The 27,689-nt window shown below is 53.4% G+C and overlaps 1 protein-coding gene across 2 annotated transcripts in view; it reads left to right on the top strand.

Annotated features, from left to right (window-relative positions):
• Positions 1–27,689, top strand: part of NINL (ninein like) — a 120,007-nt gene that overhangs the window by 62,102 nt on the left and 30,216 nt on the right. For both annotated transcript variants that reach the window (XM_029220129.1, XM_029220128.1), the window contains 9 exons: positions 7,738–7,834; positions 12,508–12,680; positions 14,060–14,126; positions 16,512–16,702; positions 17,390–17,542; positions 19,379–19,546; positions 23,086–23,222; positions 24,193–24,333; positions 26,710–26,884. In XM_029220129.1, the coding sequence (XP_029075962.1) occupies positions 7,738–7,834; positions 12,508–12,680; positions 14,060–14,126; positions 16,512–16,702; positions 17,390–17,542; positions 19,379–19,546; positions 23,086–23,222; positions 24,193–24,333; positions 26,710–26,884 (1,302 nt within the window). The remainder of the gene's footprint in view (positions 1–7,737; positions 7,835–12,507; positions 12,681–14,059; positions 14,127–16,511; positions 16,703–17,389; positions 17,543–19,378; positions 19,547–23,085; positions 23,223–24,192; positions 24,334–26,709; positions 26,885–27,689) is intronic.

The raw sequence follows: 27,689 nt of genomic DNA on the forward strand, positions 1-27,689 counted from the left end.
TCATTGACTTCATTCTCACAAAGAAAAGCACAGAGAGCGTGTGGTTATAGCTGCTGGCATCTGAGAAATACCAACTGACTGGAGATACTCATCAAAGGAAAGTTAGGAGGAAATGGGGTGCTGTTTTTCCTTCTGTGCAACATCTATGTTGTAGAAAGAAGTTTCTTAAGATTGCTTTTTTAAAGCATAGTCACTTCCAGAGATTTGTTTATGTTCTGTTTTTTTCCAGAAAGATGCTTGGGTGATTCGTCCAGGGGTGCATGTGGTTCACAAAACACAGTGATCTGTGCGCAGCTCACACACTGGGTCATTCAGAGGCAGCTGCAAAGTACCTCGAAGGCACATTGTCTCGTAAAATTACCCAGCGTGAAATTCATCCAGCAGCTGGACAGAACATTGCCCACTGCTGTTGCAGGAACCAAGGCTCCCTGTGTTCAGAGTGTATCTCTGTGAGTGTATCTATCCCAGATAGGAAGTAGGCACTCAGAGAGTTCTTTTCTCTAGGAAATTCAAGGTCATCTAGAATGGTAATCTGGAGCCTGGACCACAACTTGCTTTCCTGATTGAAACACTAAGAAGCTTCTTAGTGTTCCTGCTTCTTAAATGTGTCCAGATGTTAACACGTTCATTTTAAAAACAGTGCCTGGAATTCCCTGGCGGTCCAGCGGTTAGGACTCTGGGGTTTCACTGCCAGGGGCCTGTGTTCGATCCCCGGTCAGGGAACTAAGATCCCACAGGCCACATGGCGCAGCCCAAAAAAGAAAACAACCCAGTGGCTATAATCTTACCTTTGAAGGAAGGGCATTTTTTCCACAGAACTCAGTAAAACTCTTTTCATTTTGAATGAGAAAAAAATCTAGCTGCAAATATTCTGAGTTGGCTTTTGGGCAAAAACAAATGAAGAAGAACAACGAAAAACCCCTCCCTGCTGGCCCTGGGGGAGGGTCCAGGTGGATCTGACCTCCTGTTACTTCCCCTGAGGCCGTGTGGCCAAAGCTGTCAGCAGTGCTGCACCCCCTGTGTGGAGGACTCAGCCTCACAAACCCACTGCACCCTTTTCTGTCTCTTTACTCTGTTCCTGCTTTTCTTTATGGACTTAAGAATCAGGTGTGTTTTTGACAGAAAATGTCCTAGCCCCTCTTGATATCACCTGGAATTGTATTTGGAGGCTAGATAAGCAAAAGGCACATTTGTGAAAACCAACACTCTGGTTAAAACAGCACAAACAGGGACTTCCCTGGCGGTCTAGTGGTTAGGACTCTGCGCTTCCACCACAGGGGACACAGGTTCAATCCCTGGTCAGGGAACTAAGATTCTGCATGCTGTGTGTGGCAAAAACAAAACAAAACAAAACAAAAAACAGCATGAACAGGTGGTTTCCTTGATGTTTTTTTTGTTTTGTTTTGTTTTGTTTTTTTTGCGGTACGCGGGCCTCTCACTGTTGTGGCCTCTCCTGTTGCGGAGCACAGGCTCAGCAGCCATGGCTCACGGGCCCAGCCGCTCCGCGGCATGCAGGATCCTCCCAGACCGGGGCACGAACCCACGTCCCCTGCATCGGCAGGCGGACTCTCAACCACTGCGCCACCAGGGAAGCCCCCTTTGATGATTTTTGACAGTTTGGAAAATTCAAAACCAAAAGAATCACTTTGGGGCCCAGATTCATTGTAGGATGTATCATTCCCGGCCTTTCTCTACTTTGTGCTTTGTCTGTGAGAAGGGGAGCGTGACCTCGAAACCCTGAGTTACACTTGGAGGAAGGTCAGTGTTGGAGTAGCTGCAAAGGGAAAAGGGCTGTTACCGTTCCCCTGCTTCATCCACAGGCGGGGGAGCGCACACAGCCAGCATTTAGGTGGAACATTCTGTAGAGGGTTTTAGGGACACCAGTGTCAAGCCAGAAGTATCCAGGTAATTGTCACCATTTTCTGTGACAGAAACCAAATGGTGGAGATTTCAGGAAGTTTTGAAGAAAAACAGGGTAAATCCTTTGTCCAGGAGAATGGATTGGCTTTTCAATTCAAATATCACATATTCAGTTTCCTTGCAGGAACTGACATATATGACACAACAGAAATGTTAGTCATTGATACAGTAATCCAGTTATAACAATGAAGAAACAATATTATAACATCTGAATTAATAAGGTAATTTTTAGTGCTATGAGTGTTTTTTTTTTTAATTAATTTGGCTGCATCGGGTCTTAGTTGCGGTATGCGGGATCTAGTTCCCTGACTAGGGATCAAACCCAGGTCCCCTGCATTGGGAGCACAGAGTCTTAACCACTGGACCACCAGGGAAGTCCCAATATGCTTGTTTTTAATTTCTTTTTCCCATTAAAGAAACATTTTCAGGTCTAATTTCAAGCCAGAAAGTTGACGTGGCCTAAGAGTCCTGTGACTTGGGAAATTTCCATATGCGTTTTGTTATTTATCACGTTTCTTTACCAGTGGTGAGGATCTTATCTTGAGTATTTTAAATTTGGGTAGAAAGAGAATTTTCCTCTCAAAAAATAATTGATAACATAGTGTTACTGAAAATAATTTTAAGGTTGAGAGTGATTCTTGATCACAGGGTCCAGCCTCTTCATTTGTGAGGAGAGTCCGTGATCGAGCAGGGATGATGGTGTATCCTGTTGGGTCAAACGCCTGATGCCATGGGCTGCCCCTTCCTTCTTTTATGAGCTGTGAAGGGAGAAGGCACAGAAGCAAACACAAGCACAGTCAAAATGGTATCAGATAAAACAGCAATCAGATTGCCTCCTGTTTGATGGATGAGAAGAAATTCAGCTGATAAGTATCAATATTATCAAAGATGCAAAAGAAATCTGAGATTGGATCAAGCAAAATGGCCATTTCATTCTGCTCCCATGTAGTCAACAAGTACTTTTGAGCTCTTATTATGTGCGAGGCAAATCTAGAAGCTAGGAATGTAAAAATGAAAGCAATACAACGTCTCTCTTTGTGAAATGAACTCTATGCAAGGTTATTCATTCTAGTATTGATTCACATGGCAAAAGACTGGAAACAGCCTTTTGAATATGAGATTAGTTCAATACATTCTTGTAGATCCAAATGATGAAATTTATGCCTCATCCCTATAAAAGAGGGAAGAGACTTCAGACATTGTCCTAGTGGCAGGTTAGCAAACTCAGGCCTACCTTCCAGTTAGTGCTACTAAAAAGGCTGAACAAAATAGAAAAAACAAAAGATCTTGAAAATGGTAAAGAACAAACAAGTCAGGGGGAATTACAACCTAAAAATCTATGCTAAGTCACGTATCGAGAGAAGTTCAGCTCAGCACACAAAACCCCATTTGCCCTGAGAATATTTTCTGGTCTTAAATAGCAACTGTGAAATTGATATGTCATTTGGGGGTTTTAAAGGGCCAGGGAAATGCATGTCTAAACACAGGCTCACCCAAGGAGAAACTGATGAGCCAGCCCCCAGTTTAAGGGAGGATCCTGAGGGTACACCTGTAGGGCAAAGATATAGGGTAAGTGAATCAGCCGTTGTGCTCTTTGCTGTCTGGGCTTGCGTGCGCTCAGGGGTCTAGGTGACCTCAGGCCTTGCACTTAGATCAGGTGGTCCTGCACAGGCGGTGCCCTCAGGCACGTGGCAAAAGCAAACAGAAGTCCTCTCTTGAGAAAGTTCCCTCATCCTGGGTCTGTAATTCTTCCTAAGTAATAGTCATATACAATAACCAGCATACAGTCAAGGATATCTAGGCACAAAATAAAGATGAGTGAGAGCCAGAGAAACAACAGGCCACAGAAGCAGAGCACAAAGATGTGAAGTATTGGAATTACTGGGCAAAAAGTATAAGCCGGGCTTTCCTGGTGGCGCAGTGGTTGAGAGTCTGCCTGCCGATGCTGGGGACATGGGTTCATGCCCCGGTCCGGGAAGATCCCACATGCCGTGGAGCGGCTGGGCCCGTGAGCCATGGCCGCTGAGCCTGCGCATCTGGAGCCTGTGCTCCGCAACGGGAGAGGCCACAACAGTGAGAGGCCCACGTATCGCAAAATCAAAACAAAACAAAACAAAACAAAAAAATGTATAAGCCAATTATGGTTACTATGTTAGGAGAGGTTTAAAAAAACAAGCTTGAGAGACTTCCCTGATGGTGCAGTGGTTAAGAATCCGCCTGCCAATGCAGGGGTCATGGGTTTGATCCCTGGTCCGGGAAGATCCCACATGCCCCAGAGCAACTAAGCCCGTGCACCACAGCTACTGAAGCCCAAGCTCCCTAGAGCCCACAAGCCACAACTACTGAGTCCGTGTGCTGCAACTACTGAGCCCGCAGACCTAGAGCCCATGCTCTGCAACAAGAGAAACCACTGCCATGAGAAACCCGTGCACCGCAACGAAGACTAGCCCCCGCTCACCGCAACTAGAGAAAGCCCACGTGCAGCAACAAAGACCCAATGCAGCCAAAAATAAAACATTTTAATTTAAAAAAAAACAAGCTTGAAAATATCCACAGGAAAGAGGTAACTCTAAAAAGTGACATAACGAATCTGAACAAAGAACCAAATACAACTTTTAAGAGTTTAACAGCAGATTAGACACAGCTGAAAAGAGCACTCATCCAGGATGCAGCATGATGTTATAAAGAGAAGGTGAAGACCGGGGGACATCCCTTTGGTTGGAATCCCAGGAGGAAAGGAGTGAATGAGGAGGGATTTCGTGAACAGATAATAGCTAAAAAGTTTCCAAAACAGATTTAAGATTCCAAAAACCCATGGAATTCTGAGTAGCATAAATAAAAAGAAATCCACATCTGGCCATATTATTGTGAAACTGAAGGGAAACAAAGACATCTTAAAAGCAGCCAGAGATGGGTACACATGATCTCTCTGTATTTTTTCCCTACAACTGCATGTGAATTTATAATTATCTCAAAATGAAACATTTAATAATTTTTTTAAAAGCAGCCAGAGGAAAAAAGACATTTCCTGAAAGTCAGCCATAGTTAGATTGACAATTGCCTTCTCAGATGTGACAGTAGAAGCCAGAAGCCAATGGAAAGGTGTCTCCAATGTACTAAAAGAGGACTGGTGCCAACCCGAATCCCATACTCAGCAAGAATACCCCTTAAGGGGACTTCCCTGGCAGTCCAGTGGTTATGACTCTGAGCTTCCACTGCAGGGGGTGAGGGTTCAATCCCTGGTCAGGGAACTAAGATTTCGCATGCCACGAGGAGTGGCCAAAAAAAAAAAGAATACTCTTTAAGAACAAAGGTGAAAGAATGCACCTGTGAGAAGGTGAATTCTGCTCAGTTTTGAGAGGATATAGAGGCAAACACATCCATTAGGTATTTGTTGAGTATTTACAGTGTGTCACTGTGATATCACATGCTAGTTGGGGAGACAGAAAATAAACAAGTAATCCAGTGTCAGATCTGATACATGTGTGACTGAGGCAGAGGTGCCCCCAAGCCAACAGCTGCGTTTAGTGCCCATCGGCAGCAACAGAATGTGCTCATTCAAATTCTGTGCCAGGTGTGGGAAGCATGCTTGGACCTACAGCCCAGGCCTGCTCTTTCTGCACTTACTGGTGACAGTAAGCTCTTGTGTTGATTTCTTTCTGTGGGACTTCAGTAGAAGCACAGGTAGAGAAAAGAGCTGAAGAATGCAGCTCAGTGAACATCCACCCTGAACACACTTGGGCCACCAGCATCCTGCATCCCTCCTCAGGTGCCCTTGCGGTCCCTCTGCCTCCAACAGTTACCACTGTCCTGATGCCAACAGCATAGATTTGTTTGCCTATTTCTGAACTTTATACAAGGGAAAATACACAGCATATGCTCAGTGTATACTCTCTGGTTCTTTTACTCTGTATTATGTCTGTGAGCTATATTCACACAATGTAGATACATTGTCTCCGTCAGTGGTTTGTTTTTTTTCCCCTATTGTCATCTCTTGTTGTCTGACTGAATCACAGTTTATTTACCCATTCTCTTTTTGGACATCTGGATCATTTCCACTAGTCTTTTAATAAATTATGTTTTTGCTGAAACAAAAAGCATTGATTGATAGTAAACTTTCAAGCTAAGGATGTGTACTGTCATTTTTAGGATAAACAATAAGAGAATGGAAATAGACTGTATAACTTCTGAATTAATAAGGGGAAAAATGAAGTCCTAAAAGAAAGAGAGGAAAGAAAGGAGAAAACGCAGGCAGGTCAAATTGAAAGCACAAATAAAATAGTAGATTTAAATCTAACTATTATGGAAAAACCCAAGCGAACTTTTTTGCCAACCCAATATATCAGTAACGACATTAAATGTAAAATGTTTCAGTTAAAAGATAAAGATTTTCAGATTGGGGAAAAAAATCCAACTATATACGGTTCATAAGAGACATGTCTAAAACATAAGGATATAAAAAATTGACATTATTAAAAGTTTGGTTAAAAAAACAAAGTTTGGTAAAAAGATATAACACGTAAATACTCCATAAGAAAGCTAGTCTTTGTGGTAAAAGCATTACTGGACTAAAGAGGGTCAGCATTTTATAGTAATAAAAGATTCAATTCACCAAGAGGATTTAAATGTATATTCTGTGACCCAGCAATCCCATTGTTAGGCATATACTCCAAAGAGTGTAACTGTTCAAAGCTGGGGTTTTTTGTTGGTTTTTTAAAAATAACTAAACCCTGGAAATAATGGGAATATCCACCAGCAGGAGGGTAGTTTTGTTTTTTGTTTTTGCGGTATGTGGGCCTCTCACTGTTGTGGCCTCTCCCATTGCGGAGCACAGGCTCCAGACACGCAGGCCCAGCGGCCATGGCTCACGGGCCCAGCCGTGGAGCGGCATGTGGGATCCTCCCGGACAGGGGCGTGAACCCGCGTCCCCTGCATCGGCAGGCAGACTCTCAACCACTGCGCCACCAGGGAAGCCCAGGAGGGTAGATTAATAAATTGTTGCTCAGTTACACCGCAGAGCAGAGAAAATGGGTGGATCGTGCACAGCAACTTACATGAATATTACAGAAGTAATATTGAGTCTAAGACACAAAATAGTATATACACATGATTCCATTTAGATCAAATTTAAAAAGAGGCAGAAGTAAACTGTATTGTTTAGGGGTGCGTGCAAATGAGGTATAAAAGCAAGGATGTTATTAGAGTCAGAGTAGGGGCCGGGGGATTTAATCAGGAAAGGAACCGTGGTGGAGGGCTCGCCCAGGTGCTGCCGTTTTCTCTTTCTTGGTGGGTGGTGAGAACGTGGATTTTTCTTTCTTTTTTTTTTTTTTGCGGTACGCGGGCCTCTCACTGTTGTGGCCTCTCCTGTTGCGGAGCACACTCCAGACGTGCAGGCTCAGCGGCCATGGCTCACGGGCCCAGCCGCTCCGTGGCACGTGGGATCCCGGACCGGGGCACGAACCCACGTCCCCTGCATCAGCAGGCAGACTCTCAACCACTGCGCCACCAGGGAAGCCCAGATTTTTCTTTTTCTTTTTGTGTTAATGTTTGTGGTCATCAGACACCTCTTTTCTACACTGCTTTCTAATTTTGTGGTCTGATTTACTTTTATGGAGTTGTTAATAGTGTTTTTTGGTGATGGGGTTATGGTTCACTTTTACTTGCCTTATTACATCTTCAGTTCTTTTAAATCTTAAGTAAATATTTGAAAGAATGAATGTCCTCATAAGATCTTCCATCTGAGAAAAACCAAAAGGCCAGGGTGTTACGTATGTGACCTGCAGAAAGTAGCGTTGACCTCTCTTCTCAAATCCACAGGTTAACTTTGAGGAATTTAAGGACGGTTTCGTGGCCGTCTTGTCATCACAGGCTGGTGTTGGCTCCTCAGATGAAGACAGCGGGTCTTTGGAGCCAGGTAAGAGGCCTTCCTGGTCTCTGTTACGTCTCTTCCCGTGATTCCGTGACTCTGGAGTATGATGTTCTCACCAAACGACGCAGCAGATCTGTCTCTGCCAAGCTGCGTAGACTGGAACTGACGTTTGGGTTTTTTCTTCTTTTGCTTCCTTGTTTGTAAAATGGTGTTGTAAGGGGAAGACTCTTTTGTTTTCCTCTACAATACACACAATCCTCTGAATATACTGGCACTTCTGGTCACTAGATATATGTGGTTTTTCCCACACCAGGCCGTTTTGCAACCCCAGCTGGGTGTCCTACAATTCAACTCTGTTCTGACACCGTCTACCTGGACACGGCGTCAGACCCCACAGGGGAAGGGCTCAGTCCCCCAAGACTGCACCCTCTTCGGACAGCCATCTCAAATCCAGGTTGTCACCTGTGCTTCTGACCCACCTGTTATAGATCAGAGGCTCCCACGACCTCCTCAGGTTCAATTAATTTGCTAGAGCAGAACCCAGGGAAACCCATTTACTTACTGGATCACCGGTTTATTACAAAAGGATATGACTCAGGATAAGAGGTTTGTGGGAAGGGCTTGTGGGAAGGAGCTCGGAGCGCCCATGCCCCCTTCAGGCCTCACTCTTCCCCAGTCTCCACATGTTCAACTCGGAAGCTCTCAGAACCCCGTCCTTTTGGGTTTTATGGAGGCTTCATTACAGACATGACTGATCAAATGATTGGGCATCGGGGATTGAACTCAACATCCCTGGAGGTCAGGGGGTGGGGCTGAAAGTTGGTTTCCCTGGCAACCAGCCCATCCTGAGGTGTGGTTCCAAAAGTCACCGCATCAACATAAACTCAGGTGTGGTTGCTCTCATCACTTAGGAAATTCCAAGGGTTTTAGGAGCTGTGCCAGGGATGGAAGACCAAATACATATTTATTATAAATCACAGTATCACAGATGTCAAGTTAATACTGCGTGCTGTCCTTACAGCATAGGGTGTTGACAAGATAAAGTGGGTGTCGGGAGTGGAAGCATTGGAGAATCAAAAGGGCAGGGCAGGTGTGAGGTGTTAGCCAGGGCTTGGAGGCTGGCGGAGCAGGCAGGATGCCACCAGCCGAGGCAGCCCTCAGCCTGTCTTCTGTCTCAGACAGTAGCGCTCTGTGCTCCTAGAGAATCTTGGTTTCGAGCAGGGCCAGTGGGACAAAGGTAATATTTCAGAACAAACGGAAGTGGTGGCTTTGGTCAGGAGGTGGAGGGAGGGTTTTGGAGGGAGGCCCGCTCGATGTGCGGACCACGGGCTCCAGTCGGAAGGTGATGGCGGACATGCTCATTCGCAGCCGTGCTGGACCCTTGGGCTCGGCTGCTGCGGGCAGCACCTGATGCGCCCCGGCTGGTCACGGCTGCGTTTGACGAGTGTCGGGAAGGAGAGTGAAGTGGTAGCGGGTCCCTCCCTCCCACGTGGGGCAGGCGTTTGAGGAGTCTGCCCCGCAGCAGCCCCCTGGTCTGCTCCTGGACCCCGGGCAGGTCCTTGGTTGGGAGCAGGTGCACGATGATCTGGGCACCAGGGGTACCGTGAGGGAGGCTTTGTGTGCCAGGCTTGGAGCTAATGGACGTTTTATGTAGATTCCAGTGAACCGTCCTAGAAGTCCTGTGGCTACTCCTGCCTGTTATTCAGGTGGGGTTTTGCAGCCTGGAGCCAGGCCCTGCCCACGCCCCTGGGGCTGAAGTCAGCTGCCCCACCTCCTCCTGCTGGAGCCACGCCAGAGCCCTGATGCGGGGGGAGGAGTCAGCCTGCCAGCAGCCCCATCGCCCTGCAGCTCAGGTCATTGGCTGCTTTGTCTCACACTTGTCTTCCTTGAGATGGGAAGAAGCCCACTTGCCTTTCCCGACTCAGGGTTTTGGAGTGTGATCGTGTGACCGTGAACGTGGATGTGCCCAAGAAAGGCCGCGCCTCTGTCACTGCCCCGCTCTCCATGCTGGAACATGTGTGCGTCTGTGGGGTGTGTCCTCACTTCCTCCAAAGATGGGAGAAGCTGTTTCAGGACTGGCACTTTTCCACACCAGTTCCGTTTTTTTTGTTTGTTTGTTTTAGTTTTTTCATTTATTTAATTTTTGGCTGCATTGGGTCTTTGTTGCTGCTCTCGGGCTTTCTGTAGTTGTGGCAAGCAGGGGCTACTCTTCATTGTGGTGCGCAGGCTTCTCATTGCAGTGGCTTCTCATGTTGCAGAGCATGGGCTCTAGGCACACAGGCTTCAGTACTTGTGGCACGTGGGCTCAGTAGTTGTGGCTTGCAGCCTCAGTAGTTGTGGTGCACGGGCTTAGTTGCTTCGCAGTATGTGGGATCTTCCTGGACCAGGGATCGAACCCGTGACCCCTGCATTGGCAGGCGGATTCTTAACCACTGAGCCACCAGGGAAGCCCCCCGGTTTTGTTTTGTTTTTCTCTTCTTTCGATTTTCAGTGCTTTCCTCAGTTACACAGTTGTGAGCCCACCTGAGGCGGCTCGGACGGGGCTTGTGCACAGAGGCAGGGCACCGGGTGGCCCTGCAGCCACGGGTTGTGAGAGCCGGGGCGAGCCCTGCCCCGTCCTCCAGGGCCGTGTGCGTTTTAGCTTCTCACCGCAGCCACCTTCCCAGCCTCCCCCATCCAGGGGCTTCATCCCTCCTTCCCTGGCCCTGTCCACAGTGTCTCTCTCTCCTGCTTTCTAATCTGTCTGCCGGTCCTTCCCACCATCTCCCACTGTGACTGGAAAAATGATTGGAGCTTTGATGCTCCAGGGATGAGCATGTCATCAGGGGGCCAAACACCCCGGGGCTTTGAGGAACATCCCGCTTCCCCGTCATTCTGCTCCTTTCAGTAAAGGCCGTTACAGAACATATAACCAATGTCTTTTCACTTGTAGACCTTGGTACTCTGCTCCTATAAATAAATACGCACACACAGGAGGCACAGCCAGGTGTCCAGCACAGGGCACCGTTGGCCTTGTGCTCTGCGGGCCGTCTGGGCAGCGGGTGGGGACTGGCTGTGACCCCCCAGTGCTTCCCGCCAAGAGGCCGCGGCTCTGTGTTCTGTGGGTGGTGGGAAGCTGCCCCCTTCCTGTCGTGATTTGCCACGTGGACACTCTTTTCTAGAGAAGCGTTTCTCTCTGTTGGAGGGAGGGGGGTGACACGTTTGGGGAACATTATGAAACAGCTGTGTGTTTTCTGGGCATCTCATTCCTCTGAGGAAAGTGCTGACCTGCTGAAATGATGAAGAAATGGGGCCACATCCAGGGCGGGTGGGACTCCGACAAGGACGGGTTGGGTCGGGGGGGACCTCAGGAGGGGAAGGGCAGGAGCAAGGTCAAGCCACAGGGGGCAGACGTGGTGCTGGGTCACGACCTCCAGGTGAGCCGCGAGCAGGCCGGGCCCGGGGAGGGCCCACGTGCGTCAGGCCCCTCCTCGTCTTCTGCAGCTGGTTTCCCAAATGTGCTGCAGCTGCCCACTCCCACCTCTCGTGGCTTTCCTCTTCCCGCACCTCCCCCCCCCGCAGTAAAGGTGCGGAGCCTGTGTGCTGGCCCCTCCCCACTGCGTGGGGCACTCAGAGCCTCCTGTTTCCTCCCTGCCAGGGCGTCCGCTCCCTGCTCTCCAGCAGCCCTGGGAGTTCCCACACGGGAGAGATTACAGGGCCGGGCAGGGCCCGTGATAACCTCTGAGTGTCCCGGGGACATGGTCAGCCTGCCTTAAATGTCCGCTGTCGAGTGGAACTCAGCAGCTTCCTCCCCAAACTCCTCCCTTGTTCCTAGTTTCTGTTGGTCACTGGCATCACTGGCCAGGTTGGACCCAGCCTCCTCCTCTGATGGTCCCAAGGTCAGGGGCTGGAGAGTTGGTGCGGAGGAGACAAGGGAGGTGGTACTTGGCCTTAGGAAGCGTGACGCATCCGTGTGAAACGGTCCTGTTTTCCCTGACCTGGCCTTACTTCCTTGGATCCTCTCCTCCAACCTGCACGTTCTGGTTGCTTCCTTCTGAACCTGTGTCCTCTCCTGGCCGTGGCCCACGTCGCCCTCCCCCATCTCTCTCCGGCTGCCCAGATTCCCTACAGAGTCAGCATCATTTCTTCTCTGCCTGCGGGGTCCCCACTGCTCTGCAGACGTGGGCAGGTAAGGAGGGAAGAAAGGTGCCAGGGGTTTATTAGGGCTTATGGGATTCTCATGAATCCCAAACTAAAATGCACTCCTGCCTCTATCCCAGACTTCAGGCCCACGTGGAGTCTGAGGCTCCCCAGCTATGCTGAGGTCCTTGCCTACCACATCCCGTCCGGGGGGCAGGGGGGTCCTGTAGTGAGGGGGGGTGGGTGGGACGTGACCTTCTGGTCTCTAGAGCAGTATGTTGCTGGATTATTGGAGGCTTTTTTCCTTGTGTAAAAAGCTAGATTTTTGTATTAGTCTTTTATTGCATAACAAAAACGTATTTTGGTTGGAAACATTTAAACAGCACCTAGAGTTTAGGATGGAAAGTCCCTGCCTCCCGGCCTGGCTGTCTCAGCCCCAGCCCCACTGTCGACTGTTCCCTGTGTTCTTCCAGGTGTTTTCCATGTGTGTCCCTGAGAGCCACGCTTTGCACCTGAACCTGCACCTTCGTAAAGGGCATCTTGGCAGCACATGTGGGCCCAGAGGCTGTTTGAGAGAACACCTCCCGTTTTTATTCCAGGTGCCCCCCGGGCTGTCCCCCCAAAGTACGTGAGCGGCTCTAAGTGGTATGGCCGTCGGAGCTGGCCCGAGCCCTGTGATGCTGCGGGTGGAGCCCCGTGTTTACCGGAGCAGCCTGCCAGGCCCAGTGTGAGAAGCCAGCTCCGACGCTCTGCGTCTCTGGAAAGTGTGGAGGTGGGTCGATCCCCCCTTTGCCCTCGCCCAGGTACGCATGCCCCCCACCATAGACACTGCTCATGTGACACGATATGGGAAGATGGGAGGGGGCATCTATCTCATCACCAGATCACTTTGGGGAGTGACATTTAGTTTTAAGGTGTCTCTGGGTCTCGCTGTCTGCATGGAAACTCGGGCCACAGAGCGTCCTTCTTCAGACACGGGGGCCATGGAGAATGCCCTGCTCACCACTAGCCCCCTCCCCTGGCACTGCCAGCAGGAGAGGAAGTTTAATCAGCCGAGGATAGAGAAAGCAGCACTGGGCGCGACTGAGGCTCACCCTCCACAACTCGGTGGGCATGTCATGCCAGATGCCTCCGGGGACCCCAGGCTCCCTGAGCTGTCCACTGCAGGAGCCTCGAGGGCTTTGTGTCAGGAAGGACTTCCACAGGGCAGATCCACACCCCACGTGTTAATCGTGGCCCGTTGGACCTGTTTTCGGGGTTCCAGAAGGTTCCTGCCTCCACCCCATGATGTCCACCTCTGTCTGATGAGGCTCTAGGGGGGCTTCCCTTTAATAAGACAGCTCTGGGCCCCCATATTAATTTGTTTATATTTTCAACATTTGTTGAGACCAATAGGAAAAGCAAATAAATATGTATTTAGATCCTGGAGTCGCTTCTCTCAGGGATGTGCTGCACTTGGGCGGCACCAATAAACCCTAGGCCTTTGCTGCTTTATTCTCTCTCTTAAATTTGGCCCCAGGGATGGAAGGCTTCATGGGTCCGCGCCATCTCTGTGGTGCCGTTCTGCTTCTTAAAACCATCTTTGATCCCCAGAACTAGGACCCTAGGGTTGCTGCCTTTAGGGTTGTCAGCAGGTTGAATGCATTAGAAAAATGAGATATACCACCTGCCCCCAGAGCTCCAGCCTCAGTTCAGAGCCATTTCTAAGTGCTGAGTCCTGGTCAAGCCAGTGTTCCTTCCAAAATCAGAAGCAGACTTTGACTTTGTGGTCCGCAGACTCGGTCACAGAAGCATGAGGTTTTACTGGACTTCTTGGTGGCCCAGCCCCTTGGGCACTGAGGTCTCAGCAGATCACCTGCTGTCTCCGGAGCACCTGGGGGTCAGAGACCTGCTCTTCCTTGACTGTTGCCAACAGACATGGGTCATGAGGGGCGGGATGCAGAGGGTGCCAAGTGCAGGCCGCAGCGTGCGGTCCGAGAGAGGGAGCTGGTGTGCACGGGGCCTCCTGGCTGACCACCAGGGCTGCCCTGTGGGCTGCGGCTCCCCTTCCTCAGGTGTCGCCCCCACCAGCCCCATCAGACTGTTCCCGGTGCTCCGTCCGCTGCCCTTTCCTCTGGGGACTCACACGTCCTTTTCCTTCTGTTTTTCCAGAGTCTCAAGTCCGATGAAGAAGCTGAAAGTGCAAAGGACCCTCAGAATGAGTTGTTTGAAGCAAAAGGTAAAGCCTGGCCTTGTGGTCGGTGCCATCTTTGGCCAGTGCTAGACTGCCAGGCAGTGGGCCACCAGCCAAGGACAGTTTCCTGAGAAGTGCCTGGTGTGGGTGGTGTCCCTGGGGGGCCCTTTTCCTGGGGGCAGGGTCCCAGCTCTGGGAGACCCCTGAGGTCAGACCCTCGAGCGGGGACCACTGGCTAAGGGAGCAGCTTCACGGTCTGGGAGGACCAGCATGACCCCAGCCGGCAGGCGTGGGCCTGGGGACTCCTTCCTGAAGCACCCGGCCTGGGCCAGCAGCCTCCCTGCCTCCTGGGGCCCTGTCTGCCCCGAGTCGAGGGTAAGACGTGGCCCTGGTCCTGGAGAGCCTGACGGAGCACCCGGAAGGCAGCTGCAGGCGTGCTTAGCAAATCTGGGTGCATCAGCACATAGGTCTGCAGGTGCCTTAAGGACACCTCCCGCTGGAGTGTGTCACAGGGCAGAACGTGCAGGAACACGGCTCGAGGGCGAGACCCGAGCTGACCTTGAGCTTCTCCTGAGTGAGAGGTCTGCACTGGCACTGAGCATTATCCAGACTGTGGTCCTGGGGGGCTGAGGCTCTTGGTGGCTCAGCGTTGAGCTTGGTGACGTCAGGGGAATGACCGGAGTGCCTGTGCTACTGGACGAAGCAGATGGACGCTTTTGTGTCTGGAAGAGCAGCCAACCCATGCCCTAAATTCCCCGGACTCTGTAAATCTAGGGGACGAGAGGAAGGGCTCCTGGGGAGGTTATTCACCGAGTCATTTCGGACTCTGCCCAGAGACAGGTTGGAGTTCTTCTTTCCCTCCAGGTTAGAACTGACACTGGTGTGTGAACAGTCATGTCAGACCTCAGAGGACTTATTTGCTCCTCTGCCAGCCATGAGAATACCCTATGGTGTCAGAATTGCTTTTCTATTGTTACGTAGAACTTTCAGATGTTTTAAGCCGGAAGGGATCTCAGAGGCGGCCCTTTCCTTCTGTTTTCCTCAGCTCAGCCCACAGCATCATTCGTGAGCGCACAGGCCCTCGCTTTCCTTGGCAAAGTGGCTTTCTGATCGTTAGTTGGGTTATCAAAGTAACGCCAAGGTGGCTCCTCTCCTGAAAACTCTAGACCACTGGCCGAGAGCCCAGGTCTGGTCAGGTGCAGGCAGCCCTCTTCCTCTGTTGGGCTGGGTGGTGTGGCCTGGGCGTGGAAGGAACTCTGCTTTGAAGCCTCGCTCATCCGAGGAGAGCTCCTCGTGGGCACCCCCAAGGTCTTTCCTCTTCCAGAGGGTGTTTCTCTGGCAAAGCTTCAGGAACCTCAGTAAGCCACCTGGCTAAAGTAGAAAAGTTATGAAACCTGGCCATCTGTCATCCAAACTCACTGAGGTGTCTTTGCATCTCAAAGACACCTGTGCCTCCTGCTGTGAGGTGGCGTGGAGAACACAGCCCACCTTGGGACGTTTTTGCCAGAAAGAAAAAGAAAAAAGATAAAACTGAGCCTGAATCCAAACTAGGCTTTGATGCTAACTTCCGGTTTATAGGCGATGTTAGTGATGGAGGCATGCGAGGAAGCAGAGTGGGGCAGGCAGTGAGGTGCTCGTGTTCCAAGGACTCGAGAGGAATAACCACACGCACAGGGAGGATTCTGTGTTGATACTGATTCAAAGAAATCAACTGTCGGGAGACTCTTGAGAGAGGGCTGGGTAAACCATTGTTGGTTTGTAGGGTGATGGTGGCATTGGGATCAGCAGTACACACAAAACACACAGGGGTGAGAACACAGCAGCTGGATTTTGCTTTCAAATACTTGGGCAAGAATAAACGGGGGTAGATGAAGCCGGGGTGGCCGTCTGCCCAAGGAACAGGACCACTGGCCTTTGCTGAACTGTGCTCTTTACTTTGGGTAGGTTTGAAGGGTTTCTAAAAATTAGTTTTTTGAACCTGACCTTTTTGTTCTAAGTACAAACCTTGCAGCTGTGCTCTCAGTGCTGTGGCTTCGCAGGTTCCCTTCAGAAAATGCTTTCTGGGATTTCCCTGGTGGTCCAGTAGGCAAGACTCCATGGCCCCCATGCAGAGGGCCCAGGTTCGATCCCTGGTCAGGGAACTAGAGCCTGCATGCTGCACCTAAGACCCGGAGCAACCTAAATAAATAAATATTTTTTTGAAAAAAGAAAATGCTTTCCCCACATGCAGCAGATCCCTCCATTTGATTGTGAAAACTTGCATAGAATGCAAGTGGAAGAGTTATACCGTGAGCACTGTGTACCCACCACCTAGATTCCTCCTTTGAAGCTTGTCTCTCACATGTGTCCATGTGCCCGTCCCTCTGCCCATTCATCAGTCCATCCGATTTCAGAGTAAATTACAGCCTTGGTATGTGTCCCCTGCTTCAGGCCAGCTGCCAACCTGGGGTTCTGAGGTCTTCGGGAGCCTCCGGAAGCCCTGCAGCTCCTCCTTCGACACCCCCGAGAGCCGGGTCCGAGGCCTCTGGGAAGAGCTGGGTGTGGGCAGCAGCGGCCACCTCACCGAACAGGAGCTGGCCCTGCTCTGCCAGAGCGTCGGGCTCCAGGGCCTGGAGAAGGAGGTGAGAGAGGGCAGGGTGGACCTCCCTGATGGGCTGGGTCTTTGTGGCAGTCATGGTTGGTGCTGGGCCTGGAAAACCCCTTCACCGCCAGACACTGATTCAGTTGTCACCTTCTGGTCTCACATCCCGTGCTGACTCCCAGGGCTTGTGTCGAAGGTCCGTCTCTGGCCGCCTTCACGCAGGATCCTCCTCTGCTGGGGCACTCCTCTCCCACCCCTCCTCAGTGGCCCAGATCTGCCACCCAGCCCAAGTGTGGTGCCCGCAGCGTCTGGCTACACTCCCAGCAGCTGTATTCACCCCTTCCCTCCTGCGGGGGCCAGGGGAAGTGGAGGGCAGTGTGATGGGACAGGCCCCTCCTTACTGAAGTGCTCTCAGCCCTGCCCTTGCTGACCCTGAGCTGCTGGGGGCCCGGGCCACGTTCCATATGTACATGTCCCGCCATCCAGCAAGCTCCTGGCACGGCAGACATGGGATGGGTGTTTGCGGGTTTTGGGAAGCACAAGTGGCCATTCACAGCAGGATGGAAACTGACCAGGTGTGTGGATTTCACAAGCCAGAGCGGGGAGACCACTGTTTGGATAGGACAGCGCGCCGCCTGCTTGGGGAGGGTGGGGGCCAGGCCTGGGTGGGGTGGGCACAGCTGCGGTGGGAGAGCCTCTGAGAAGATGCCTGGGGGCTTTTATTTAGGAACTTGAAGACCTGTTCAACAAGCTGGACCAAGACGGCGATGGCAGAGTGAGTCTAGAGGAATTCCAGCTTGGCCTGTTCAATCATGGATCCCCTCAACTTCTGGAATCTTCCACACTTGTCAAACCGAGCGGGTCCTGGTCTCATTACCAGGTAAAATGGGACGATTAACTCTTGAACCCCAGAGCGACTGCCATCACTCTCTGGCCTTCAGCATCTTCTGTAGGCCTGACCTCTCTGCCTGGTCCCCACAGAGGGTGCCCAGCAGTTGGTCGGGGTGTGTACACACACGTGTGCTGTGGGAGGCTGTGCAACCTTGGGCTGATCTGGCATCGCTCCTGCCAAGCTGTATGTCACTGGTGAGCTACTCACCTTCTCTGAGCCTCAGGTTCCTTGTCTGTAAAATGGACACACCTACCTCAGAGGGGTCTTATGAGGATTTCCTGACAGTTCCTTGTTATGCCTCAATGTGGGGTACACTGTGTTCCAACAAGAGCACCCCCTTTCCCTCCTCCCCGGAGGGCAGAGTCACTGACGGGTCCGTGTCTTCCCCAGGATTAGCCTTAACAAGGATTCCTGGAGCTGTGCTCTCCCCATACTGTATACCTGAATTTTATCCTGTACAAGGCCAGCTGGAGGAGAGCAGATTTTAGGTGGTTATTTAAATTATGATGTTCGGTGCATTTGGTTTTTCTCAGTCCCAGGACAGTCAGCCTCCGTCTCCCACCACAGCGCACGGTTGTCCTGGGGAGTCTTGCTGAGGCTTCTTTGGCGACGTGGCTGACCCCGCAGTTTGTGGGCAGCGATGCAGGAACAGTGACCTTGTTCTCTGCTAGGCCAGGCGCGTCTGAGAATCAGGTTTCTGCACCTGAAGCCACTGAGACAGGGAAGGAACCAGGAGAGATGAGGGATGGTGCCAGGCCACCTGAGGGCAGAGACCACAGTGCAGTCGTGCCCAGAGCCTGTGGGAGGGAGGGCCTCCTCTGAGGTACAGCGGCCCCCGTTCCTGCCCGGGAAGTGCTGACATGGCCATGGGGTTGTGTCCTGTGCATGTGGATGCCAGCGTGGCTGGAGTGGTGACATGGGGCCTCGCACCTGGGCCCAGACGGAGATTCTCCTGCTCCATCAGGGGAGCAGGTGGGCCTGGTGGTCTGGGGGCCCCAGCAGCTGCTCCTTGTTCTGGCCCCAACTGCAGACGCGTGTCTGAAGGGCCCTGCCCTCCAAGGGGCAGGAAGCACAGCTGGATTCTTTTTTTTTTAAGATGTTGGGGGGGTAGGAGTTTATTAATTAATTTATTTATTTTTGCTGCGCTGGGTCTTCGTTTCTGTGCGAGGGCTTTCTCTAGTTGTGGCAAGAGGGGGCCACTCTTCATCGCGGTGCACGGGCCTCTCACTATCGTGGCCTCTTGTTGCGGAGCACAGGCTCCAGACGCACAGGCTCAGTAGTTGTGGCTCACAGGCCTAGTTGCTCCGTGGCATGTGAGATCCTCCCAGACCAGGGCTCGAACCCGTGTCCCCTGCATTAGCAGGCAGATTCTCAACCACTGCGCCACCAGGGAAGCCCCACAGCTGGATTCTTGCAGTACCTCGGCTCACCGGTCAGCTTTCTGGCTGAGGGATTTTTTTGCCCTTGTCTTAAAACTCTCTGACCCTGAATCCTGAGGACACGCGTCCTCTGCTTGGGCCACCCCCGCCCTCCTTCTGAAGCCCGTCTTGGGTTTCTCTGCACAGACCAGGTTTCCCTCAGCAGGAAGCCATTAGTGGTTTGGGGAGAAATTACCTCAGGGCCTGGCAGGCGCTGGGCATCCCCTGCATGGCCTGGCGTGGACAGCGCTGAGCCCTGGGCTCGAGTCAGATCCTGCGGGCGCCCCATTCCCTGGAGCAGGAATCAGCGCTGTTCTCAGGCCTCGGGGAGGCCACACAGGCGGGGAGGTCGGAGAGGGTGCATGAGGAGGCCACGGGGGCTCACAGAGCTTGTCCCGACGTGCAGGTCCCAGAGGAGGGTGGTGGCCAGACCACCACGTCATCCCTTGTGTCCGTGAGCTCGGGCCCGCGCCTCTTGTGCAGCGTGGACGACGGCGCCGGCTTCGCCTTCCCGGAGCAGATCGTCACCCTGTGGGCCCAGGAGGGGGTGCCCAACGGCAGGGAGGTCTTGCAGGTTTGGACCAGTCGCGCACGGCTGCCCCAGCAGAGGTGTCTAGGCGGGCGGGGCCACTGCCCACAGGGGAGGCTGGACGGAGCTCCCCCCGTCCCCCACACCGCAGACACAGGCCCTGTGTAGGGAAGGCCCATCGTAATACTTTTTTCTTTATTTTTTGATATTAAGATGTAGGAAGTGTTAAAAACATAATAAGTAAAAAGCAGAGAAAACCACAGCCTGAAACAAATCCGTTTGAAGGTAGGTTTCAGCATCTTAGACTCTCCCCGCCAGTGCGTGTCAGCCCCGGAGCTGATCTGCTGACCTGGAGGAGGGACGTCTTAGTGGACACCACTGTCACAGACGTCCAAGCATTTCTACTCTCCCCGGACGAGCTCTGTGGGGAGTTCTTCTCCCCGTACCCGCCCTCCGACCTCCCTCCAGTGGTCACACAGGAGGAGGCCTGTGCTCTCCCTGGTCAGTCAAGTCCCCTCTGTGGGGACACAGGGCAGCCCTGGGGCTTTGGAGGGAGTTCTGCCCTGGGTGGCAAGTCAGGTGCACACAGGGCGGGCACAGCAAGGGAAGAGTGCTGGGGCAGGTGTGGCGAACTAGATGAGTTAGTTTCATTTCCAAATTTCACTCTCCATTGTGAAGAAAAGCTTCAGCTCTACAGAAATCTATAGAATAATAAAGCCTGCCCCCCTCTGCTCCTGGTCTCCAGGGATGGCGACACGTAAAGGTCTGGTGGGCATTCTGCGAGCTCTCCCCTGGCACAGGAAAGAAATGCATATTTAGACATTCCCATTTAAAAAATTTCTTTTGCAAAATTGGTGTCATACCGTATACCTTGCTAATTTACATTACCCTTTCCCTGTCGTGGGACACGTATGTTTTTTTCCTGTTATGAATCTCGTCACCTGTAATGCACGTATACCCTTCTGCCCCTATGCTGGTATTTCTCGGTAGGTCGGATTCCTGAAGGTACGCATTTTACCTCTTGATAGCTTCTATTGTATTGCCTCCAAAAATGTCCATATTGGCACAAACCAATAGAACAGGAAGGAGAGAAAAACCAGCCTTTAAGACAATCTGCCTGACTCCTCAGGCCAGACTCTCCTGGACCTAAGCTTCGCCGTTGCCGAGTCCCGCTGCCCAGCAGCCCAGGCAGAGCCCGACGCGAGGCCATCCCTGGACAGCTGGCCCACAGGACTATTCTGAGAACCAGAGGCTGAGGCCGGACCACTGGAATTGGCCCCCAGGGAGGGCCAAGAGCAGAGGGACTCATGGTTTTTTGTTTTTGGGGTTTTGGCTGTGCCACACAGCACGTAGGGTCTTAGTTCCCCAACCAGAGATCGAACCTGTGCCCCCTGCAGTGGAAGCATGGAGCCCTTAACCACTGGACCACCAGGGAAGTCCCAGAGGCTCATGGTTTGGAGATTCTCCCTAAGCCGCTGCTCCTGACTCCCTGCGCTTGGAGGTGGGCTGGCTGCCATCCGGATCCGGCCACTGACGAGTCTCGCGCTTGCCCCCGCCACTTCAGGACTTGCCCTTATCACTGCTCTCCTGCTGTCACGATGAGTCTCGCGCTTGCCCCCGGCACTTCAGGGCTTGCCCTTATCACTGCTCTCCTGCTGCCACGGCGAGTCTCCGCTCCTTTAGCAACTGATGATTTTCCAGTTGCTCAGGGTTTGATTCCATTGAATTGAGAGGCGGTGACGTTACTGAACCCCCCTCAGCAGGACCCTCCATGTGGCCCCCCAGGCGTATCTGTCCCCCTGACACAGGGGGGCTCTCGGGCGAGCTGGCAGGCAGTCGGGGTGTCCTGGTGCAGCAGGTCCATAACTGGTCACCTGTGACACTGGGCGGGACCGCCAGCTGCCCCTGAGCGCACCTGCCTGAGAGAGGTGTGTTCCCTGGGGGAGGAAGCCCACTAGGCGAGCCCTGGCCTGGACGTGCTGGCCTCCCACACCTAGCTTCTCAGGACCTCACGCGAGTGTCTGTGGGACCACCGCCAGGGCTGCTCTGTGCGGATCCCTGACCTCCTCAGGAATCGGGAGCCGCGCAGCCGGGTGTTCCTAGCCTGGGGTCTCCAGGAGCCTGCTCTGCGGTCTTCCCGAGGCCCAGCAGGATGGAGAGTGGACCTCGTCGGAGGCTGGAGGCCTCCCCTCCCTGCCACGTGGGATCCTCCCCAGGGCAGCCTGAGCCTCCTCCCAGCATGGCTCTGGCTTCCCCAGAGCCCCGTCCAGGAGAGCGGAGAGGGGCCTCAGCCTCCCACGCCCTGGCCTGGGAAGCCACACACTGCTACCCTGGCACCATCCTGGGGGTTACGTAGGTCCGTCCCAGTCAGCACAGAAGGAGTACATGGGCATGGACGCCAGGAGGCAGTTGTGCCACGTGGTCTTTCTAATTGGGAAGCTGCCGCTGGGACCACTTTCTGTCCTCTGCCCCCGCCCGTGGTTTCGTTGCTGGGAAGTGTGCGCTCATGTCAGGACTTCAGCTTCCCAGTTGCTGCACACGCTTCAGCTGAGTGTCATTTCTCTCCAGAAGCACTCGTGGCCATGGGGAAGGACGGAGGTTCAAGTCTCCGCCTCATAAGTTAAAGGAAGGGCCTCCCCGTGGACCCTGCCACGTGCCTGCCCCGCCCGTGTGTCTGGGCCTTGTAGCCAAGTGCGCCCATCGCTGCAGGAGCAGACGTGGCAAAAGTATTCTTACTGGGCAGCCAGCAGGATGGACGGGCGTTCCTGTCCTACTCTCTCTTTCTCTTATTATGGTAAAATACGTAAAACAAATTTTTTCCATTCTTTTAACTGTACTTTTCCGAGAATCCCGAGGGCGAATGAGTGCGACTGTCTGGAATGCTGGGCTGTGGCTCATCTCTCTCTGATAGGTCCTGTGTCCACCAGCAGAACCCCCATCTGTTCCTGTATCTGTTTGTGTGGTTCAGAGACATATTAGTCAGGATTCTTTGAGTCTGAAATGGCAAAAACCCAAGTCAAACTAGCTTGGGCAGGAGAAGGACGTTAGGGACCATCGTGGTCAGTCGGAGAAGGACGTTAGGCTCGGGGGTCCCAGCTCCGGGTGTTGTCTGGACTCTGCTGGTGGGAGCCTTGGCCTCAGGTCCAGTCCCCTTGTGCAGCTCCCCAGGGCCCACGTGGTTTATACAACACCTGATTTCACAGGGAAAAAGCCCTTCTCTGGCCTCCCTATCAATCCCCAAAGTCCTCTGCTTGGGACATGCCCCCTTCTGTGTCTGTCACTTTGTCCAGGGAGGGGGACTCTGTCCAGCCTGGGTCATGCCCACCCTCGAGGCATGGGGGGACACTGGGGTTGACAGGGTTGGGGGGACCATAGTGGGGATGGGGGGACACGGGTTGACAGGGATGGGGGGACCGTCAGCGGGGTTGGGGCAGGGAAAGGGCTCCACCCAAGAGGCAGAGACTTTGCAGAGAGAAAAGGAAGGTGCAGGGACAGCGTGGTCTGGGCCTGACTGTCCTGAGGGAGCCCGGAAGCGTCTGGAGACCCACTCATCCCGCCTGGCTGATGGACCTTGCTATTTTCAGAGCCTCGACTTCAGTGTGGACGAGAAGGTGAACCTTCTGGAGCTGGCCTGGGCCCTTGAGAACGAGCTCATGATGGTGGGCGGTGCCACTCAGCAGGCAGCCTTGGCCTGCTACCGCCAGGAGCTGAGCTTCCGCCAGTAAGAGCCCCGATGGGGAGGGTGTGTGGGTGCTGCTGGCTAGACCGGCCTCCTTGTCCCTGGGTTCGGGCACCTGGCAGGAGGAGAAAGAAGGATGCTTCGAACACAGTCGCAAAGCACAGCACGGCAGTTGGGCCAAGAACACAAACCATTTTAATTGGGTTTGGCTCTGGGTTTGGCTGGCTTTTCAGGCTGTCCGTCTGCTGAGCAGTTTGGCACAAAGATTGGTTTTCGTGTGTTTATTGATTTTCTGAAGCTACAGAAAAGGCTGGCAGAAATCCCAACCTCGATCCTCAAGACTGCATCTCATTAGGTACCAACAGATGAGCCTTCTGTCAGGCAGTTCGGCAAAGGGGACCAGAGAAAGACTGCTTTGGGACAGGGATGCCTCTTCAGTGGGAGAAACGGGCACCAGGATAGCTGGTGCCAGAGATGGTTTGCACAGAGCCTTGGGCAGGACGCAGGGTGACCAGACAGGGACAGGGCCACATACAGGAGTCTCCTCTGTTCTGGGCAACTCCCTGCACAGCCACTCTGACGCCAGGCTGCAGGTGGCAGGGCTGTGGCCAGGCAGGATAATGGGTGGCCAGCTTCCTCCCCTTCATGCATCCAGTCCCAGGTTAGGTGCTAGGGATCCCTGGGGCCCGAGGCCCAGCTGCAGGCAAGAGGGAGCGTAGATAAATTCCTGCCTGTCCTGAGGCCATCTGGAGGGGTGGCACGCTGCACGTTCTAGGCTCAGACCTCCTGGTTCAGAAACCTGCTAGAAACCCCTTTGCCAGGCAGCTGGCCTGTCACTGTATGTGCTTCTGTAAACCGGGCACAGTAACTGTAGAAATGGCCCTGGGAGGAGGTGGGTCAGAGCCCAGCACTGGCCGCTGCGCGGCACCGCTAGCCCAGCTGTGTTTGTTCCTGCAGACGGGCTTGCTGGGCCCAGAGCGGTGTCCCCTTTGACCCCGCCTCCTTCACGCAGGGGGCAGGTGGAGCAGATGGCCAGGGAGCGAGACAAGGCAAGGCAGGACCTGGAGAAAGCAGAGCAGAGGCACCTGGAGTTTGTGAAGGAGACGGACGACCTCCACTCTGCCCTGGAGCAGCTCGCAGAGGAGAAGGTCAGGTAGGTCCCGCCGGGGTCCCCGGCCGAGGGTGGGCAGTGGACACGGGCGGCCGCCAGCTGAGGCCCTGCTGTCTCACCTGAGCACTCTGCTGATGTCCTTCCTTGAGGGAAGACGGTGCATTTTAAGAAGCAGCCTTGCCCTTCACTTGGGAGCGTGGCATCTGGCCGAGTGCCTGTGGTGAGCGTCTGCAGGGAAGTGCTCTGCTGGCCTCACTGCCTGCTCCGTCCGTCGGGGTCTGCCCCACTCAAGCTGAGTCTTCTGTCCGGGCCTGTGATCAGCGAGACGGGTGGACGTTTTGAGAGGACCAGGGAATGGCTTTGCAGCCTGTTGGCTCCGCAGGAGGGAGCCCGGGGCCCAAAACCGCACACCGGGCATCGCCCATCGGGTGGCCTGAGCGGACTCCTGGTGAGCTGGCCGGGATGGTGGTGGACAAACCAGAGGAAAGAATTTCTGACCTTTTTGAAAGGCTTTCCCCCTCTCCTGAGGCGCCACCCGCCTCCCGGTGGCTCTTTACTGCGGCTGCGCTCTGCTGCCTCCCTGACGTGCGCGGACGTGGGGCTGTGTACTGAGGCGAGGCCTGGGGACGTGGGGTCCTTGGGGCTCCCTGCTCTGGAGCAGCCTGACCCGCACACGTCCTTCCTCTGTGGCCTGTGCTGCCCCCCACCCCAGCGCCCACAAGCTTAAGTGTGGACAATTTTAGACGATCGGTCAGGGAGCTGAGAACTGATTTGCGTTGGTCTCGGCCCGGTCGGCCTGACTCTCCCAACCACCCAGAAGGGACTCAGGGAAGTTCTCTCTGGGTCGGAGAACCAGAGACTCCAAGGCCGTATCTCAGTCCAAGAATCTGGTGAGGGAACACACGAAGCCTCGAGGGCCACACGAGTGTTTGGATTTTGCCCAGTGAGCAATGGGGCATCATTGGTACGTTTTTAGAAATAGTTTCTGTGGTTGTGTTAGGTTGTTTTTATTACAGAAGTAATAAATGATACATGTTCATTGTAGAAAACTTAAAAAATACAAGTAGGGACTTCCGCAGTGGTCCAGGGGTTAAGAATCTGCCTTCTAATGCAGGGGATGCAGGTTCGATCCCTAGTCGGGGAACTAAGATTCCACATGCCGCAGGGCAACTAAGCCCTCGTGCCGCAACAAAGAGCCCGCATGCGGCAACTAAGACCCAATGCAGCCATAAATAAATAAATAATTAAAAAGAAAGAAAATACCAAGTAAAAGGAAAAATAAAAGCAAAAGTCTCACGTCCACAGAGGTTATCACTCCTAACATTTTTTGTGAGTCCCTCGCTTTTCCATGCACGTGATTACTTACAGAATGGTGTTGGTGTTGCATATACTTTCTGACGGCCACAGAGCACCCGTAATGTGGGTCTGTTCTGCCTTATTTTATTGCACTTTTCCCCTTTTAAGAGTGGAGTGATATGATCAAATTTGTATTTGTAAAATTAGCCCCGAGATTTGTGGGCTGTTAGATTAATCACACTCGTCAAACCTTTTCCCTAAGTGATGGCTGCCCCCCTTCCCCTCATGCCCCCGCCTCGAAGCTCTGGGGTGAGATTGAGGGAGGCCGAGCCCAGTATTTCTCATGCTCGATTGTTGACGTGGCCAAGCTCTGCCCAAGAGTTTCATTCGTCTTCAATCTAGATAGACTGGGTCTGAGAATCCTTTTAAGCAGCTGTTTTAGTGATAAAGCTAAGATCTAGCACTGTTTTCCCTGCTGATAGAAATGGTTATTGCGGGGACTTCCCTGGCGGTCCAGTGGTTACGACTCCGTGCTTCCACTGCAGGGGGCACAGGTTCGATCCCTGGTTGGGGAACTAAAGTCCTGCATGCTGCAAGGTGCAGCCAAAAAAAACACAAAGAAATGGTTATTGCAAAAGATCACGGCAGAGTCTGAGGGGAAGGCCCTCTGCACCTTTCTCTGGCTGCTTTGGGATTCGCCACGTACTGGTTTTCTGATGCCTGTGTCCTCGTGACAGAGGCTGGCTTCTGTGCGCATTTGGTCACCGAAGGCTTTGGTGCTGCCTTTATTTATTGATTCATTTTTTGATGATGTGGAGGAGGTTGAATGGCTGAGGAGCATCAGAGACCTACCCAGAGGTCACTCGCTAGCTCACCCCAGAGGCCAAGGGATCCTCTGGCTCACCTTGTCTGTGTGGGGTCACCTCCACCAGCCCCGAGGAGGGATTTAAGGAGGCCCCGCATCCTTAAATGGTACAGCATCTGCAGCTCTCTCATCTGCCAAGGTGGACAAACGAGTCCCAGACGCTGTGGCCGAGTGCTCCGGCGAGAGACCCCGAGGAGGGAGAGGCCCAGGTGGCGCCCCTCAGGAGCCCGACGAACCATGTGCCATGTGCCTTGCAGACGCCTGGAGCAGGGGTACAGGGAGAGGCTGAGTCTCCTGCGGTCCGAGGTGGAGGTGGAGCGCGAGCTGTTCTGGGAGCAGGCCCGGCGGCAGAGGGCTGCACTGGAGGAGGACCTGCAGCGCCTTCGGGCCGAGGAGGCCAGCCTCCGCCAGAAGCTGAGCCTGGCCCTGAAGGTAGGGGTGTTCGGGGGGCGGAGGGGTGCCTCCCACCCGGAAAGACGGAGGCGAGGTTGCCTGAGGGTCCATCCTCCACACCCACACCTCCCTGGTCCAGGATTAAACCCTCCCTGTGGTGCTGGGGGTTTCACACTAAAGAACATTTCCTGCAGCCATGGAAAGAGCCCATTTCTCAGCCAAAGCAGAAAGCGTCCTGGCTTTTCTGGGAGATACATGGTCCCTCACGTCCAGCCGCGTAGGCAGCAGGATGGGGGACCCGAGGGCCTCTGGGTCAGCGGCTGCAGCCACCTCTGCTGCACCCCTGGGAACAGAGCACCAGTGGGGTCAGCGAAAGACAAAAGCATCAGCCTGTGCCCCCAGGCCTGGAGCAGACGCAGTCTTCTGGGCTGTGGAGAGCGCCCCACGACCGGCACTCACCCTGCATTTGCTTCCAGTGAGGTGTCCCCGGCCCCCCGTCCTCTTCCTTCCCTAACTTGGGGCTGCGGGCTCTGTCCGCACCTGCCCTGCCTCCCTCGCCTCCGTCCCCCTGGAGGACAGGCTGGACATATGCCTTCTTTTTGGTTCCCATGTCTGAGGACACTGCCTTGCTCCTGGTGGACACCTGGGCCATCGTGGTACAGCTTTCAATTTGTTTTTTAGAAGACGGCTCGGGAAGGGTTGCCCGAGAGCTTGGGTGGGTGGGAGAAGACGAGGCAGTGGGAAAGGGGGAGTATCCCCAAGGGCTCCGTGGGGTCCACCTTCCCTTCTCATGAGCCCTGCCTCTCGCTCGGAGGGGGCAGCCCTTCCACACAGCTCCCTCCTC

The sequence above is a fragment of the Monodon monoceros genome, unplaced genomic scaffold, assembly GCF_005190385.1.
Source record: "Monodon monoceros isolate NGI ecotype Baffin Bay Population unplaced genomic scaffold, NGI_Narwhal_1 Super_Scaffold_13, whole genome shotgun sequence".
Taxonomy (NCBI): Eukaryota; Metazoa; Chordata; class Mammalia; order Artiodactyla; family Monodontidae; genus Monodon; species Monodon monoceros.